The 16269-nt window shown below is 47.1% G+C and overlaps 1 protein-coding gene across 2 annotated transcripts in view; it reads left to right on the forward strand.

Annotated features, from left to right (window-relative positions):
* GPAT4 (glycerol-3-phosphate acyltransferase 4) overlaps positions 1-16269 on the forward strand; it is a 35520-nt gene that overhangs the window by 17076 nt on the left and 2175 nt on the right. For both annotated transcript variants that reach the window (XM_025394636.1, XM_025394635.1), the window contains 10 exons: positions 5490-5559; positions 5729-6029; positions 6811-6885; positions 8003-8092; positions 8279-8372; positions 8981-9096; positions 10606-10661; positions 11182-11267; positions 15227-15355; positions 15441-15520. In XM_025394636.1, coding sequence (XP_025250421.1) covers positions 5490-5559; positions 5729-6029; positions 6811-6885; positions 8003-8092; positions 8279-8372; positions 8981-9096; positions 10606-10661; positions 11182-11267; positions 15227-15355; positions 15441-15520 — 1097 coding nt within the window. The remainder of the gene's footprint in view (positions 1-5489; positions 5560-5728; positions 6030-6810; positions 6886-8002; positions 8093-8278; positions 8373-8980; positions 9097-10605; positions 10662-11181; positions 11268-15226; positions 15356-15440; positions 15521-16269) is intronic.

The raw sequence follows: 16269 nt of genomic DNA on the forward strand, positions 1-16269 counted from the left end.
AAGAAAACCAAGGGGAAATTGACAACATAAAGTTAATAATTTTAGAGTGAACAGTTCAGTAGCGTTTACTATATTCACATTGTTTTCTGTCCAGTTCACAACATTTTCATCAGTCCAAAGGAAACCCCACACTCGTTAAGCATTCACTCCCCATTCCTCCCTCCGCCAGCCCCTGGCAACCACAGTCTGCATTCTTCATAAAGATCACTAAAACTGGATACCTAATAGTTCATGCGGTACATATACCTGTGCTTTTGGCAGACCTAAGCAAGCCCTGGCTTACAGCTCCTTTCCCATGACTAGTTCTCCCGATATAAAGGAACTAGGAGAAAATATCTGTGTACCTGCCAAGTGATGAGGAATATGGAGAGGATATGGGTGGATCAATGTCGTTTCTATTCCCTTTCCTGGAAGCCCTAACTCAGTGCAGGTCCTGTTCATGCTGAGTCACAGAAGATCTTTGTGTGCAGAGAGCAGCATGTGACTGGAAGGGTTTTAGTCTGTTTGCTTAATGTTTGTGCTTCACATGAACCCTCTCCACAGTGGCGATGGTATCACTAAGAGCAGAATTCCCAGGAGTAGACTCTCAGCTGAGTTGAAAATGACCTGGAAGAGGGGAGAAGAGAAAGCCTGGATGTAAAGGAGAAAGATGAGAATAAATGATGTGAAAGGAGTTGATCAGGTCACGTTAGAGAAGATGAGACAGCTGTAATGTGATCTGTGTCAAACTCCAAGGTGGAACTTGTTGGTGGAGAGTCATAGAAACCAGTGGCAGTTGTGGAGAAGCTGAAGAGGCTGGTGGTGAAGAAGCTGAAGAAACTAGTGGTGAAGAAGCTGAAGAAACTAGTGGTGAAGAAGGAGAAGCTGAAGAGACTAGGGCGATGGGCATTCGTGCTAGGTCAGGCAGTTGTTACCTTGAATCCCAGGGCTTCCATTACTGGCTCTGAAAAGGCATTGAACTTTCCAGTGTTTCTTTGTCCAGAGAGTGGGAGTATTAATACTCCTTTTAGATGGTTGTAGTGAAAGAGGTCATCCTACCTACCCTGATGAGGAGTGTGATTTTAACATAGCCTTGAGTAGGTTAAAGGACAAACTGAAGGAGACAGGAATTGGGGGAAAGATGATAGGAAATAGTTCCAGGTTTTGTCATTTTGGTTCTACTTTTCCATAAGGAGACCTTGATGGAGAGAAATATTGGGAGTTGATAAATTAAATCAGTGACTGCCTACTAAGTGGAAAGCACTCTCTCAGACTGTGCTGAAATGCACAAAGGGGTAAGTTCTGGCTCCTGCCTCTTGAGGTGTGTGTAGTCTAGTAGGAAAGACAAATATATGCATATATAACTAATTCAGAATGGGATACCAGTTGAAGTACACAGGCAGAGGTGAATTCTGATTGCAGGAATTGAGTAGGTAGCATTTCTTAGATTTGACATTTGAACTGGATCCTAAAAGGGAAAAGGATAGAACATTCTAGAAGCACAGTTGATAAAGGCGAAAAGGTAAGTCTTATTCAGAGATGGCACATAGTTCAGTAGAGCAAAAACATTGGGCACATGGAGGGACTGACGTGGGTTATAATACTGAACTTCAGGCATTGGGAAGTCATTGAAGTCAGTGAAGGTTTTTTGTTTTTTTTTTTTTGGAGACAGTCTCCCTCTGTTGCCCAGGCTGGAGTGTAGTGTGGTGCAATCTTGGCTCACTGCAGTCTCCGCCTCCTGGGTTCAAGTGATTCTCCTGCCTCAGCCCCCTGAGTAGCTAGGGTTACAGGCCTGTGCCCCCACACCTGACTATTTTTGTAGTTTTAGTAGAGATGGGGTTTTGCCATGTTGACCAGGCTGGTCTCAAACTCCTGACCTCAAGTGATCCACCCGCCTCAGCCTCCCAAAGTTCTGGGATTACAGGCGTGATCCACTGCGCCCGGCCCGTTGAAGGTTTTTGAACAAGAAAGTGACGTGGCTGGACTGTGGTAGCATGTGTTCAGGTGGATTGGAGGGAGGCAAGAGGGAAGCAATTCAATAGGGAATAAGGGAGTGCAGAGAACAGGGCATGAACCGGGAGGCAGCTGGGTGAGAGCATCCTCTTGGGAGAAATGGCAAGAGCTTGCCATATCTTGCCCTATGCATCTCTTCCATCTGGTGCTTCCTGAGCTGTGTGTCCTTTATCATAAAGCCATACATGGAAGTAAACCATTACCCTGAGTCTTGGGAGTCACTCCAGCAAATTGAACCTGACGAGGGGTTGTGGGAACCCTGATTTATAGCTGGTCAGTCAGAAGTATGGGTCACATGAGACTTTTAACTTGCATCTGAAGTAGGGGCAGTCATACGGGACTGACTCTCATAACTTGTGGAATCTGATACCAACTCCAGGTCGATAGCCTCAGAATTGAATTGAATTAGAGGACACCCAGCTGGTGCCTGCTGAAGATTTGCTTGGTTTGGGTTTGGGGGTGGCATTCCTCACACATCTGGTGTCAGGAGTGTGCTGTGCGAGTATAGTGCAAGAAGCAGTGTTTTCCCAGAGGCCCTTTGATTTGGTCCAGTAGGGTTTGTAGGGGCCAAGGGAAAGCATCCTTTGCCCTCTGAAGATTCACTGAAAAATCAACTCTCAAAAGCAGATTAATAAAAGAAAAGACATACAGATTTATTAATGTGCACAGGAGTTTTACAAAGATCTCAAAGAAATAGCCAGATGGTTGATGCTTTTGTAGCATTTGAGGTTACAGAAGCAGTGGGGGCTCTGAGCATGGCCAAAAAACAGGCTATGGTGGTAAATCAGGTGGCAGTAGGTAACAAGAGGGAGAGAAGAGGAGGCCTGGCTGGCACAGGTGGTCTTGTGTAGATGAAGCCTCACAGATAAGACGAAGCCTCACAGATAGCAGCCCTTCAAGAGTGTAGATGCTAAGTTTCTTTCAGACCTTTAAAGGTGTCTCTCAGTTCTTTCTAGATTCGGACAAGGAGGGAGGTGCTTCAGAGAAAGCCCATTGGCATCTGTTGTTTACTTCACTTTGTCTCCTCTACAGATGCAAATTCCTCCTGCAAAAGACAGCTTCTCCGTTATTCTTGCATTTCCAGTCCTTCTGAACAGTCATCTTGAAATATGACAAAGAAATATATTTCGGGATGAAATATTTTGGTTTCTTTCAGCCAAAAGGATCCAGTTCATTGATCAGCCATTTCTCAAACTCCTGGGCTTAAATGATCCTCCTGCCTGTGATGCTGTGATTACAGGTGTGAGCCACTGCACTCAGCCACCTGATCAGCCATTTCTTAACAGGCTGTTCAGCCCTCTCCTCATTTCCCCTGCCCTTGTGACTTTGGACAATTCTTTCCTAAACACAGACATGTTTTGTCATGTTCCTGAAGTTAAAAAGTGTGAGGCCAAAGGGATGTTTATTACTGAACTGCCACAGAACTAGGAGATGTAGAATCTCAATTAGCAGATCCCTTTCCTGTGATGACAGAGACTGTAGGCATCTTGAATTTTGCACATTGAAACAGTCCTCAGACTGAAATAGTCATCCACAAGAGGCCTGATGTCATATATTCGCCGTCTGTTGCAGTCTCATGGAGTCTCAGAATTGTCAGTACAGAATCAAGTTTCTCTCTCTCTCTTTTTTTTTTTTTTTTTTTTGGAGACAGGATCTCGCTCTGTCTCCCAGGCTAGAGTGCAGCGGTGCGATCTCCGCTCACTGCAGCCTCAACTTCCCCTGGCTCCCATCTCAGCCTCTGGAGTAGCTGGGACTACAGGCACACACCACTATGCCTAGCTAATTTTTTTGTATTTTTTAGATACGGGATTTTGCCATGTTGCCCAGGCTGGTCTCAAACTCCTGGGCTCAACCAATCTTCCTGTCTTGGCCTCCCAAAGTGTTCGGATTACAGGCGTGAGCCCCACTGCATCTGACCCCAAGTTGTTCACTTCTGATTATTCTTGCGGTGTCAAAACAGAGCCTGGCCAAAATGTAGAACCCTAAATTCTGGTTGAGCGACCTGTGTTTCTGCATGCCAGGATTCTTGTGAACTCTCTTGCCCCTTTTCACCTCTTCTCTAGTTCCAGGAAACCAGATGAGATTTACTTTCCTCCATTTTAGGTATTAACATTTTTAAAGGAAAGCTCATCTGTGCTTAGAGCCAAAAGACATCAATGGCCAAATATCTGAAACAGAGAAACTCATGTGAGTTTTCTTGCCTTTGAACTTTCTTTGCGTGGTGACTTTGTGAGCCACCTTCCTTTCTAGACTATGGGGTTTGAGATTTCCAGATGAGGTCAGATCACTGATTAAACTCGTGTGCAGCATTCGGCTTTGCTGGACCACGTGGTGCAGTCTTGCTGACCCTTTGGGCTTTGCCAGAAGAATCTGCACCATGTGCCCTGGGCCATGTGCATCTTCCTGTGCTGTGGGTTGATAGGCTCGTGCCCACCATGCATAACCGTGGAAGCTGAAGTTTGAGGCTTTTGAAATGTCTGTTCTGTTTCTCTGACTCGCTGTGGACATGACATAGCTTTCTCTCTAGTGATACCATATCCAAGAGGGGATAAGTGCACCCACATTTTCACCTCTCATTTGATAGTGGAAGAGAACCAGCCTCTTATACCAGCTGTCTTATACCAGCGAAACCGGTTTTAATGAAGAGGGGTTCTAGGAAAAGCGTCTTTTTCCTAGGTCTGTTCCAGAATCTGTGTTATTTCAGTAATAATGAGGACAGAGTGCTTTGCATTTCCCCAGTTTTGTCCCATACAGGATCTCATTTGATCCTAAGTGACCCCGTGAAGTAGGAGGTTGAGGTAGTATCAATCCTGTTTTGCAGATAAAGAGATCAATATTCAGAGACTTGGAATGGGTTACTTAATGAACACAGCTGGTGAGTGTAAACTTGGGAATTGAATCTGGTTTTTTTTCGGTTTCCTGATAGTGTTCTTTTTCTCCTTTAACACTATTAAGCCACTCCCAGGCCTTTCAATGTTAAGTTGTGGGATTCTATCATTAAAATGTTACTCCTGTTACTGGACGGTCCAAACATATGTATTGCTCAAGTTCTTTGTCTCCTCGAAAATGAAAATTGCTGCTTTCTTGGAGTAATTTGGTGGCAGGCAGTAGTTTACAGGATGTCTGGCTTCGCTGTTTTGAGTAGCTGCCATGGGGCAGTGCAGGAGGAATTGTGAGGTCTGTGTTGTCAGCAAGTGAGCTCCCTACAGCCCGCAGACAAAGAGACGTAGGCAGTGAGGAACCAGGCCTGAGGAACTCACCCCAGCTTCTTGAAGTTCCCAGTGTTTTGCTTAAGGTGACTTAACTCTTGGTCCCAGGTGTCAAGGAAGGGGCTTCTCGAGGGAGAGGTGGTTTGAGTTTCCTTCTAGACTCTGTGCTTCTTGGCTACGGTCTTAAGTGACTGGGACTGAGGCTTTCACAGAACAGAAATGGAGGTGTTCACTGATTGAAAACAGATCTCATTCTCGCTCTTGTATCTTGCTTCCTTCCCCTCCCAGTGGGCTACCTTGAGAATGGAGCGAGGAGCCAAGGAGAAGAACCACCAGCTTTACAAGCCCTACACCAACGGTAAGATGGGGGCGTGGTCCTTGTCCTGAGAGGTCCATTAGAACAGTGTTCCCCAATGCTTCTGGTGCCACACACGCTCTTCCCTGCATTAGTGCAGGATGTGTGCTCTGAGTGTGTCTCACGTGCTCTCCCGCAGCATGCTGCTTGACAGGGACACACTCTTTTGCAGGAATCATTGCAAAGGATCCCACTTCACTAGAAGAAGAGATCAAAGAGATTCGTCGAAGTGGCAGTAGTAAGGCTCTGGACAACACTCCAGAGTTCGAGCTCTCTGACATTTTCTACTTTTGCCGGAAAGGAATGGAGACCATTATGGACGATGAGGTGACAAAGAGATTCTCAGCAGAAGAACTGGAATCCTGGAACCTGCTGAGCAGAACCAATTATAACTTCCAGTACATCAGCCTTCGGCTCACGGTCCTGTGGGGGTTAGGAGTGCTGATTCGGTACTGCTTCCTGCTGCCGCTCAGGTGAGGCAGGGCCTGTGGGGAGTGGGGCTCGCTGCTGCCACCCCACTTGGTGCACGGCCCACCTGCCTGCTCCGCTGTGTGTTCCCGTTTTAGAAAGGAGAAGGGAATGACTGTCACTAGCCAGGCCATGTGACTCTTTGGAGGGGTACACTGGTGATTCTCTTTTAGAGGCCCTTGGATTTTCTGCATATCAGACAGAAATAGTTGGATTTCTTAAAGACAGCTTGCTTGTCTAGATCACAGCAAACACGGGGATAGGGAACATTGTGTGCTTTCTGCCACTCCTCCCTGGACATGGCTTATTCTTTCCTGAAGCTTGCCTCTCAGGTACAGAGGCAGTATTGATCTTTCAGCTTCTCTGCACCGTGTGCTACTCTGAGTGTGCCTTGCCAGATGCTAATACCCTTCAAGCTCCACCTCCTGTTGCTTCAGACGGAAGCTGTGCTTCCACCGGGGTTTTCAGCCATAGGGAAGGGGTGGGCAGCAGGGAGCAGCCCTGCGGCAGAACAGCCTGCTTAGGGTTTTCCAGCCTTCCAGCTGCCGAGGCCTCAGGAGATGCTGGCGGCTGAGAGCCAGACCCATGGCTCACTGTCAGTTGGAATCAAAAGGATCTCTGGTTCTGATAGGCCTGCTCACATTTCTAGGTGAACTCTGGTCCAGATCCCAGATGAGCAGGTCTTGGGGGTGGTTTTTGTGATGCCCAGTGGGATTTTCACACCTTCAGTTCTGTACTTGGTACAAGGATTTGCTGGCTGTGCTCTAACTTTTCTTCTTCTTACAGGATAGCGCTGGCTTTCACAGGAATTAGCCTTCTGGTGGTGGGCACAACTGTGGTGGGATACTTGCCAAATGGGAGGTGAGTATAATGTGGCAGTCCACGCCTAAAGGGCAATTAGTTCTGGGAATGGTGCTCAGATATCGAAGGCCAGGCCCCTTCTTTGGACACAACCAAAGCCATGGAATCTTAGATGGATTAAATAACCCAGTGGTGGCCAGGTGTGGTGGCTCATGCCTGTAATCCCAGCACTTTGGGAGGCTGAGGTGGGCCGATCACCTGAGGTCAGGAGTTCGAGACCAGCCTGGCCAGCTTGGCGAAACCCTGTCTCTACTAAAAATACAAAAATTAGCCGGGTGTGGTGGCGGCTGCCTGTAATCCCAGCTACTTGGGAAGCTGAGGCAGGAGAATCCTTGAATCCGGTAGGCAGAGGTTGCAGTGAGCCAACACCACACCACTGCACTCCAGCCTGGGTGACAGAGCGAGACTCTGTTTCTAATAATAATAAGAATAATAATAATAATCATAACAACAACAACCCAATGGTAACAATGGCATCAGCAGTAAAGTCTTTACTTTTTTTTATTTTGATCTATGACTATTCTTTTTGTCCTTTAGCCCTCGCGTTCTTCCCATTTTAAAGACAAAAGGGAGAAGCCACAAACATGTAGAGTCCGAGACTCAGATGTTAACAGATTTTACAGCTTGTTGTTTAGTTTTGAGCAGTTGACTGTGTGGATAAAGTGGTGAGACAATACAGTTTTTAAAATGATACGAGATGTAGGGAGGTTTTGTCTGTTTGTGAAGAATATTTTGCTCCCTTCAGGAAATTCTGGGGCTTGGAAACCTTTCTTCTGCCTGGGCAGGTGAGGAGGTTGGCCTCTGGCCTTGGGCCTGCCACTGGGTGTTGACTGGGGGAACGGAATTCAGCCCGCCGGTGGTCTGCTGATGCTGAATTCTAGGCTGTGAATTCTCCACCCACTGATTTGGGTGGATGTAAGCGAGTCTCCGTGTCCCCTCTTTCTTTCCTCATGTGTGAACATAAAGGTGGTCATGCATCACAGGGCTTTCCTGTACGTGCTCATGTCTATAAAAGCACTTTGCCGTCATAAAGGACTGCTGAACTGTTCAAGTCAGCAACTGTTTCTGTCTTCCTGTATGTAAAATAAAACCCAGAATCCTTGTCCTGTTGTTGCAGGTTTAAGGAGTTCATGAGTAAACATGTTCACTTAATGTGTTACCGGATCTGCGTGCGAGCACTGACAGCCATCATCACCTACCATGACAGGTGAGAGTGCTTTGTATCAATAGGAAGGGAAATGGCACTGCAGGAAACACCACCCACCTATACTTGGCCAAATGGGAAGACACTTCTGAGCTTTTAGTTAGAGCAGATGAAGCGTGTGAGGTGAGAGGTGTGTTACATGAGCTGTTTCACACTAATTTTGGTTGTTTTGCATACATTTAAACCCAGGGAAAATAGACCAAGAAATGGTGGCATCTGTGTGGCCAATCATACCTCACCGATCGATGTGATCATCTTGGCCAGCGATGGCTATTATGCCATGGTAAGAGCTCTTTCCGGTGCATTCTTGAGGCAAGACTTCCTGCTTTAGACTGGTCAGGGCCAGGAGGGTCTAGGAGGGTCTAGGAGGCTCCTGGACCCTTCACATAAACACTTTTATGCGTGGGCCACCACCTTACTGTCACTGTGGGGGCTCTGTGGGACTGTGATAGGAGATACCCTGGGTAGAGTGAGTGGTGAATGTGGTTGGAGAGGATGCTGAGGGCAGTCAGGCAGACCAGCATGGGGAGAGGGAGGAGCTGGCAAGGACTGTGTCCAGAGCATCTGAGAATCTGCCCAGGGAGGGGCACTTTTACACAGGGATTTGCACTACTTTAGTATTTTGTCTTAGGGGTTTCAGTTAATGTTTTTAATTACCTATTTCTAGTATTACTGATTAAAAGGAGAAGTTTAAGATTTGGGGAGTCTTGGTAGTGGTTTCTTGGCAGTGAGCAACCTCCAGCCAGCAAGTGTTAGAGGTAAGAGGTTGGACCAGCAAGCGTTAGAGGTGAGAGGTTGGATTGCTTATTTTGTGAGATCTAGGGCTTCCTAGAGTGGGGAGATTTGTGTGAGGATGGCTTCACTACTAATGGGTCCTGTGCCTGCGCTTAGGTGGGTCAAGTGCACGGGGGACTCATGGGTGTGATTCAGAGAGCCATGGTGAAGGCCTGCCCACACGTCTGGTTTGAGCGCTCGGAAGTGAAGGATCGCCACCTGGTGGCTAAGAGGTAATGGACAGAACACTGCTGTTCTGCTTGGCCGGTTAGAATGCTGAAAAGGTTTCAGGGAGTTATCCCTCCACAGTGTAGTTATGTGCCTTCTATCATAAGCCTATACTGCTTTCATAATAATATTTTCCTAAAACATGAGATTTTAAAAGTGGCTGGGTGTGGTGGCTCATGCCTGTAATCCCAGCACTGTGGGAGGCCGAGGTGGGCAGATCACTTGAGGTCAGGAGTTCGAGACTAGCCTGACCAACATGGTAAAAATACAAAATACTAAAAATACAAAAATTAGCTGAGTGTGGTAATGGGCATCTGTAATCCCAGCTACTAGGGAGACTGAGGCAGGAGAATCGCTTGAACCAGGGAGGCAGAGGTTGCAGTGAGCCGAGATCGTGCCATTGCACTCCAGCCTGGGCGACAGAGTGAGACTCTGTCTTAAAATTTTAAAAAAGTATAGAAACCCTAGTATTATTTACCAAGTTAATAATGTTTCTTAACCTTTTTTTATTCATTGTACCCATCATAATAAACAAAATACGAACTTTCACTGCTATTTGAAACCTCAAAATGAATTCATTTATCACAAATAAAAAGAAACCTAGGGCAGTGGAACAAAGTACTGCTCTGTTTTCAAACTTTAAGAAGGTGAATCTGGTGTAAGTAATGCAAAGAGATTTGCAGCAGAAAGAGACATCAAGACAGTTGAGACCAAGCCACACATGGTGAATCTGGTGTAAGTAATGCAAAGAGATTTGCAGCAGAAAGAGACATCAAGACAGTTGAGACCAAGCCACACATGGCGGCTCAGGCGTATAATCCCAGTGCTTTGAGAGCCCGGGAGTTCAAGACCAGCCTGAGCAACATAGGGAGAGCTCGTCTCTACAAAAAATTTAAAATTAGCCAAGCATGGTGGTACGCTCCTGTAGTCCCAGCTACTTGGGAGGCTGACATAGGAGGATCACTTGAGCCAGGAAGGGTGAGACTGCAGTGAGCTGTGATTGCACCACTGTATTCCAGCCTGGGCAACACAGGGATACCCTGTCTCAAAAAATAACAAATAAGACAGTTGAGATTATCTTCCATAGAGACAGATGAACCCTCTCCTAACTCCCTTTGCTACATCTCAGGGACAGAGCGTTGAGCCAGCAGGGCTGGGCCCAGCCTCACAACTGTTACACAGTCTAGTGCCACAGGTTTATTGAGGGGGCCATGCCCAGGCCTTGTGGCAGGCGTCTCCTTCAAGTGGCCCCCAGGTTGAGTGGCATCGTTGGTGCTCTGATGTTCACACAGAATTGAACAGTTCTGTGAATGAAATAGTAACCTGATTTTCTCTATCCATATACATTTTTTCTTGATGAGCATTAGATTATGGGTTTAAAAGGATACGATCATGCTTGTTAACTTCTTATAATCGAAACTAGTGTCACAAATAAATAAGTTATTTATAAACATATTTTGACAATGATGTGTATAAGGTTGTCTGATCCTTCATTTTATTTTCCTCTTTGAAAGACTGACTGAACATGTGCAAGATAAAAGCAAGCTACCTATCCTCATCTTCCCAGAAGGTAAGAAGGGGTTGGTTGCCATAAAGCGCTTCTGTGAGGAGTGCAAGAGTGTGATGCTGATGTTTCGTGGGAACCAAGGCCCTCAGCCCTTGTTGGGGTTATCTGTTTTCACTGAATAATGTTAGGTCCCCTTTAGACTGGAAATAGGACTAAAAACTCAGGCAAGTTCAGAATTTGAACTAAGAATGCCATAGTGTAAACTCCCCAAATGCAGGAATTTCTTCTGTAATGTTTCAGCTCCTCATGGAGCTCGTGGAGTCCTCCTAAGACCACTGTGCATCTCTGCTTTATCCAGGCTGTGTGCGTGAATCAGGGAAAGTGGTCCTGTAGCAGGAGAATTGGAGGCACCATCTTGCCTGTCTCGTTAAGTGTTTGTTTTTAAGTTAGGGAGATGACAGATGTATCTTATTGGAGGAACCATTAGAAGAATTTTGACTATTGTGCTTAGTCTTTAAGAAACACCTAATATCTGGGGTAAAGGGCCAACAGAAATAGCATTTTATTGTCTCCTGCATTTTAGGAACCTGCATCAATAATACATCGGTGATGATGTTCAAAAAGGGAAGTTTTGAAATTGGAGCCACAGTTTACCCTGTTGCTATCAAGGTACAAGACCTCCGATGGTACACAGTGTCATTATTGGAGCTGCTGTGAGTGGAGCGCAGCAGGAGGAGGTGGAGGAAGGAGCCGGGGTCACCAGTCTGTGGTTGATGCCCTCAGCAGAGTGACATGGGACTGGGCTGATGTGGATCAAGTGCTGCCAGAGGAGGATGCTGAGCACTCAGCACCCCCTTAGAAGGGCCTGGGGAGTGTGGGATGGGGGACAGCCAGATTCCTGCCTGCATGCTGCTGCCGCCACTATTCAGGAAATGGCAAGCCCTTCACTTCTTACCTTCATAAACCTAGCTGGAATGTAGGCCCCTCCACCTGGAAAGGTGACTGATTGCAGGGCACAGAGGTGTAGTTTCAAGCTGGATTTTTGCATTTTGGGGGAGCTGCGAGAATGGGGGGGTCCTTATTCCAGCGCAGTGGGAGAAACGGCTTCACTGCTTTTAGTCGTGTCATCTTTTAGACCTACAGCAGCTCCTAACAATGAGATGGACCCTGGGAGTTTATCTAATCTACGTCAACGCTTTAGGAACTGCTGCTCTAACCCTTCAGACACCCAGAGCTATAGGATGTGATTAGCCAGTCATCTGCACTTTGTTCCTCCCTGCTCTTACCCTCTCCACATCCACGAGGCCTCACATCATGACACCTACAAAACACAGGCCATCCTCAGTGTGGTTAAAGTATTTAGACTGCAGCCTGAGAGCTCGGTAAAATGGTGAGCAGATATGAGTCAGGCTCACGCTTAGAATTTCTTTTATAGGGGACTGTGGGTTGTCTGCAGAGCACTCTGTAGAGTTGGTTCTGACTTTCTTTTCACCTTGCCAGTGCCACTGGAGAGGTGTTGTTCCTGGTGAGACAGATGCTTACCAGCCACTCACTGTTCATCATTTAGGCAGAGGACCAGGCCAGGGATGGCAGATGAATATTGCCTGCAGGGGACTCTGATTGACAGGTTAGGACTCACCAGAGCCTGAGAATGCAGTGTCTGGGTATAGCAAGAAAGAGGAACATAGTCTGGTAGCAGAGTCTGCCTTGGGTGTGGGAGTGGGGAGTGGCATCTGCATCCTATATTCTGGCAAAACGAGGACAGGTGCTTTGCAGTGTGACCGTGAAGCTGCTGAATGGAAGCCGTTACCGCTCCCTCCAGAACAGTGTCTCTTGAACTTAGGCTGCATTAGCATTGCCTGGAGGGATTGTTAAAATGCAGATTGCTGGGCCCCACACCCTGAACTTCCCGTTCTTTTTCTTTTGAGGCAGGGTCTCAGTCTGTCACCCAGGCTGGAGTGCAGTGGCACAATCATGACTCACTGCAACCTCGACCTCCCACATTCAGGTGATTCTCGTGTCTCAGCCTCCCAGGTAGCTGGGATTATAGGTGCACGCCACCACACCCAGCTAATTTTTTAATTTTTGTAGAGACGGAGTTTCACCCCAGACTGGTCTAGAACTCCTGGGCTCCAGTGATCTGCCTGCCTTGGCCTCTCAAAGTGCTGGGATTACAGGCCTGAGCCACCCCTCTGGGTCTTCTGAATTTCTATTCTAACATGTTCTGGGTGGCACTGATGGTGCCTATTGGGACCACACTGTGGCAGCCACAGTTCTGAAGCAGTGCTCTTAGCTGCTGTTGAAACACGAACCCTGAGGAGTTTCCGCTCCTCTCCAAAGTAAAATGCTTATAAATTTTAGATACATTTCCATTCAGTCCACAGGGTAGAGCCCATGTATGGCTAAGAACATCTGGTCTACAGATTACTGGTTTTTGTGAACCCTTTATTGGTAACCAAACTTGGATAACCTTAGTGATTTCCAGGCTCTTCTTATATTCCCACCGGAATTCCGCCATGACCTGATGTGAGGAGTGTGTCACTGTGTTGAGCTTCTGCCTTGTTTCTCTGTCCACACACACTGCCCAGTGTGGAATAGAGAATCAGCCCGAAACAAAGGGTTCTCACACTCTTGTGACATCAGAACTTCTGTCCACATCAGGCTTTATGAAATGTAACGACATGACCAGGTGCAGTGGTTCATGCACGTAATCCCAGCACTTTGGGAGGCTGAGGCAGGTGGATCACTTAAGGCCAGGAGTTTGAGACAAGCCTGGCCAATATGGTGAAACCCCGTCTCTACTAAAAATACAAAAAAATTAGCCGGGCATAGTGGCAGGCGCCTGTAGCCCCAGCTACTCAGGAGGCTGAGGCAGGAGAATGGCATAAATCCAAGAGGCGGAGCTTGCAGTGAGCCGAGATAGTGCCACTGCACTCCAGCCTGGGCAACAGTGCGAGACTCTTAGCTCAAAAAAAAATATATATAATAATAATTAAAAAAAATAAAATAAAAAAATTCTTTCTGATCATACACATTAGCTTAGTTTTAAAAACTTATTATTTTCCCTTGTTTCTGTTGGTATTATAATAACTCATTAAGCCTTCTGTGGTTAAATCTAAATTTCTTAGCTTCTATAATTAAGCCTAAATTACCTTCATTTTTGTAGTTAGGGCCACAGTCTTGTCAAAATTATCCAATTTTTATACTGTGGATCATAAAAGTTAGGCTGGAAAGGCCTAAAAGATCATAGAGTTCAACCCCACCCCAGCCCATGCTCACATGCAGGACCCTGCCCTGGGCTTCTTCTCAGGCTTTCCCAGGAAAAGGGCATTTTTGATGTTGTTGGCAGCATGGCCGTGTGGCATAACTCTTGAAATTCTGGCTCCTTTATTTTTCCACTCTGGTCCTGGGTGTTTGCACAAGGTCAGCCTACTGCCTTGTGTACAGGATCCCTTCAGACATTTGCTAGCAGCACCAGGCACTTTGTCCAGGCGTTCTCAAGCGCCCAGGTCCTCCTGTTGCTCCTTGCGCAACTTCCTCCGGAGCTTACCCACCCTGATCACCTGCCCCTCCAGCTGCTGGTTTGGTGAGAATGGGGGTCACAGCTGCAGCCACATTTTCCGCAAAACGCCACTGAAGTGCTGCCTTTTGCCTCCATTAGAGCCACTGGCAAATGAAAGGATCTGATACCTGCTTCATGGTAGAAGCAGCCTATGTGGTTGAGACCTCCCGGGGCTGTCAGCGTGAGCACAGAGCCGTGTCCTGAACAGACGACTGACTTTGTTGAAAGTGTAAATGCAAAAGCTTTCTTTTTTTTTTTTTTTTTTTTTTTTTTTTTTTTTTTGAGACGGAGTCTCGCTCTGTCACCCAGGCTGGAGTGCAGTGGCCGGATCTCAGCTCACTGCAAGCTCCGCCTCCCGGGTTTACGCCATTCTCCTGCCTCAGCCTCCCGAGTAGCTGGGACTACAGGCGCCCGCCACCTCGCCCAGCTAAGTTTTTGTATTTTTAGTAGAGACGGGGTTTCACTGTGTTAGCCAGGATGGTCTCGATCTCCTGACCTCGTGATCCGCCCGTCTCGGCCTCCCAAAGTGCTGGGATTACAGGCTTGAGCCACCTTTCCTCCCTGGTCTGGGCACCAGAAATCATATTTAAAACTTGGTGTTTGTGTAAGAAAATATCTTTATTTGGGGGAGGTACACTAGATGAATGACAGGATGCTGGGAGGGGAGAGATGGAGCAAGTGGGAAACGTTGGCGGTGGTTGAATCAGGGAATGGGTACATGGGAGTGCATGATCCTTTTCTCCCTGGTTTTGAAGATGTTTGAAAACTTTATGTACCTATGAGTAAGACCTGAAACTAACCAACGAGGGAGACATTTGCGTGAGGCAGGCTGTCAGGGGAGCCTTCCTTACTGATCTGCAGCAGAGGCCAGGTCCCTCGGGGGAGAGCAGTGTTGCTCGCAGTCAGAACCGGCCACATGGAGAGGGGCTTCCGCAGTACTCATGCAGGGTCAGGGAGCAGCGCCCCAGTACCAGCACGGCCCAGTGGAGTCACTCAGAGCAATCACTGTGGACTCGCACACGTGAGAACTACTCACGTCTTACCTTCAGTTTTCCATTGTTTTCAGTATGACCCTCAATTCGGTGATGCCTTCTGGAACAGCAGCAAGTATGGGATGGTGACGTACCTGCTACGAATGATGACCAGCTGGGCCATTGTCTGCAGTGTGTGGTACCTGCCTCCCATGACTAGAGAGGTGAGTGCCTGCCCCAGACAGATCTGCACCTGCTCTGTGTAACGTCAAGCCGGGGCTGACTGGTCTCATTTGTTCTTTCTTACAGGCAGATGAAGATGCTGTCCAGTTTGCGAATAGGGTGAAATCTGCCATTGCCAGGCAGGGAGGACTGGTGGACCTGCTGTGGTAAGTTTAGAGCCAGGCCTTATCAGCTGAGTTCCTGCAGCAGATGCTGTGTCATTGACTTCACTTACATGTCATTCCCCCTGCTGTGGAGAATTCAACTTGTCAGCTCTAGAGAGAGCAGTTTGACTCTCCCTGAATTCCAACCCAGAAGTGCCCTGTGCTTCCTTGACCTTGGGGAACCTGGATCAGGGACACCTGGACTGAAGCAGTTGATTCTGTGTACCTTTCTGGGGTTTGAACCCGTCTTCCAGGACACCTGGACAGTGTCCTTCTCTGGGTGGGCATGACCTGCTATGATCTGAAAACCTCAAGAAGGCAGGGTGACTTTCCCTGGTCCCAGTGTATCTGGCAAAATTGAACCATCCTTAGAAAGGCAAAGGTTGTGTTTGTTGTATTCAGCTTATTACCTAATAGAGCAGGATTGACATACTTTTTCTGTAGTCAGTAAATATTTTAGGGTTTGCAGGCCATATGGTGTCTGTTGGAGCTACTGATCTCTGCCATTGTAGTGTGAAAACAGATAGTCTATAAACCAATGAGCATGGCTGTGTTCCAATAAAACTTTATTTACAAAAACAGGTATCAGCTGGATGTGGCCCATGGGCTGCATTTGACCAGCCCTTATACTAGAGTATAAGATAGTTTTATCCCAAACAGTAGGAGAGTGACCAGAGGTGAATGCTGGTTCAGAGAAACTTTTCCACTCTGTGGGTCACTTAGGTTTAAGAGCCAAGGGTCAACTGGGGAGA

Source organism: Theropithecus gelada, chromosome 8 (genome assembly GCF_003255815.1).
Source record: "Theropithecus gelada isolate Dixy chromosome 8, Tgel_1.0, whole genome shotgun sequence".
NCBI classification, from domain to species: Eukaryota; Metazoa; Chordata; class Mammalia; order Primates; family Cercopithecidae; genus Theropithecus; species Theropithecus gelada.